We start from the raw sequence: 2152 nt of genomic DNA on the forward strand, positions 1-2152 counted from the left end.
TAACAACAATGTATGTAGTTAACAATACTGTATTGCACACTTGATATTTGCTAAAAGGGTGGATGTTAACTTGTCTTCTCACCACACACACAAAAATAAAATAAAATGATAACTATGTGGTGGTGATCGATATATTAATTATCTTGATTATGGTGATCATTTCACAATGTATACATATCAAAATGTCAAGTTATAAATATAAACAATGTTTATACGTCAACTATACCTCAATAAAGCTATTCAAAAATAAAACGAATAAATTCCCAGGAAATGAGAGGAAAGACCTAATTTATATTAGCTGTGTAATTTCTCAATCTAATAGACAAGAGCAATAATCAATAATATCAACTCAGAATTCACAATTTATACTAAAGAATTGCTAGGAATAGAGAATAACCGTAACAGAATGCAATTTGAGTTATCAAGTATTTACTGAGTGCTATTCCATCCTGGGCTCAAGATTAGGGGTCTAGCATCTAGAGGTAGGTAAATACATTTGTCTGTTATAAAGATGTGCAAATGTCATTTAGACAAGACTGTTGCCCCAGTGAAGAGTTTCTCCAGGGCCCCGTTCACGTCCCTGTTCCTCAGGCTATAAACGAAAGGGTTCAGCAATGGAGTGACCACTGTGTACATCACAGAGGCAATTATGTCCTTGTTGCTGGAGTTGTTGGATGAGGGGAAAACATACAGCCCAATAATTGTTCCATAATACAGAGATACCACAGAGAGGTGGGAGCCACACGTGGACAAGGCTTTGCAGACTCCCTTGGTAGATGGAACCTTCAGGATGGTGGCCCCAATGCGGCCATAAGAGATCAAGATGCATATTAGTGGGAGAGTAATGACTGCCCCTCCTGCTGTGTAAATGACCAGCTCATTGAGGGAGGTGTCCGAGCAGGAGAACTTAAGCAGGGCACCAAGGTCACAGAAGAAGTGGGGGATAGTGTTGTCAGCACAAAAGGACAGGTTGGACAGGAGGAGGGTGTGAGACAGGGCATTGGCACAGGAGAGGATCCAGGATACAGCTACTAGTAACATACACAGCCCCTCTCTCATGATGCTGGTGTAGTGGAGGGGGTGACAGATGGCCACGTACCGATCATATGACATTGAAGTAAGAAGGAAATTGTCCAGATCAGCAAAAAATATAAAAAAATATGTCTGTGCTATGCATTCTGCATATGGGATGGATGGATCCTGAGTCTGCATGTTCGTCAGCATCTTAGGGACAGTGACAGATGAAAAGGAGATGTCAGTGAGAGCCAAGTGGCTGAGGAAGAAGTACATGGGGGTGTGGAGGCGCGAGTCCAGCCTGATGAGCAGGATGATGAGCAGGTTCCCCAGCACTGTGGTCAGGTACATGCCCAGGAACAGGGCAAAGAACGTGCCCTGCTGCTCCAGCCTGATGGGGAGCCCCAGGAGGAGGAACTCAGACACGCTGCTCTGGTTCTCCCTCCTCATGTTCATCTTCTCTCTGCTGGGGACGAAAGGACAGTGAAAGAAGCATAAATGAACAAATTTTGATTTACCTAAGGTGGGTAAAAATAAGATCCTTTCTACTGATGAGTATGCTTTCCTTAACTTGTAAACTTATCTAATCACTGAGATTTAGGATTTTAATAGAATTTGTGGGAACCATACCTCTTTTTTTTCTGAGTAAGCCTTATGTAAAGACCTTATGCAGGATCTCACTACACCACATCTAGCCTTCTGGTCAAAAATACCTCAACTGCTTCTTACTGATAACTGATATTTCCTTGACAGTGAGGCCGTGTACTGTAGAAGGCAGAGCATGGGCTTTGGAGTCAGACAGAAGGGATGCAAATCACCTCTCCACCATTTGTAGATCCATGTCTTTGGGAAAGGCATTGCATCTCTTGGAGCCTCAGGGTTTCCTCTCTCAAACTGGAAAACTAGTCCCTGAATCACAGTAAGAATTAAATAAGATAAGGTATTTGAAACACTTCAATCCTAGGAGGTGTCGTATATGAGGTGACATTGCTTCCATAAATATAAAATGCAAAGATCTCTAGTGAAGAAACTCAGTGTCTTGTCTTTAATGGAACCAAGGCAAAAGTAATTGGGGTAGTAGATCTTTTATCAGCCCCAGGTTTAATGCCTTTGATGAAGGTATGGGAAAATACTAGAG

The 2152-nt window shown here is 42.1% G+C and overlaps 1 protein-coding gene across 1 annotated transcript; it reads right to left on the reverse strand.

Annotated features, from left to right (window-relative positions):
- Positions 1–522: 522 nt before the first annotated feature.
- LOC101391719 (olfactory receptor 1J4-like) lies at positions 523–1464 on the reverse strand. The gene has a single exon (XM_004423414.2). It carries the CDS (start codon positions 1462–1464, stop codon positions 523–525), a length of 942 nt encoding a protein of 313 aa, XP_004423471.2.
- Positions 1465–2152: the final 688 nt, after the last annotated feature.

The sequence above is a fragment of the Ceratotherium simum genome, chromosome 29 (genome assembly GCF_057802395.1).
Source record: "Ceratotherium simum simum isolate JZ-2026a chromosome 29, ASM5780239v1, whole genome shotgun sequence".
NCBI classification, from domain to species: Eukaryota; Metazoa; Chordata; class Mammalia; order Perissodactyla; family Rhinocerotidae; genus Ceratotherium; species Ceratotherium simum.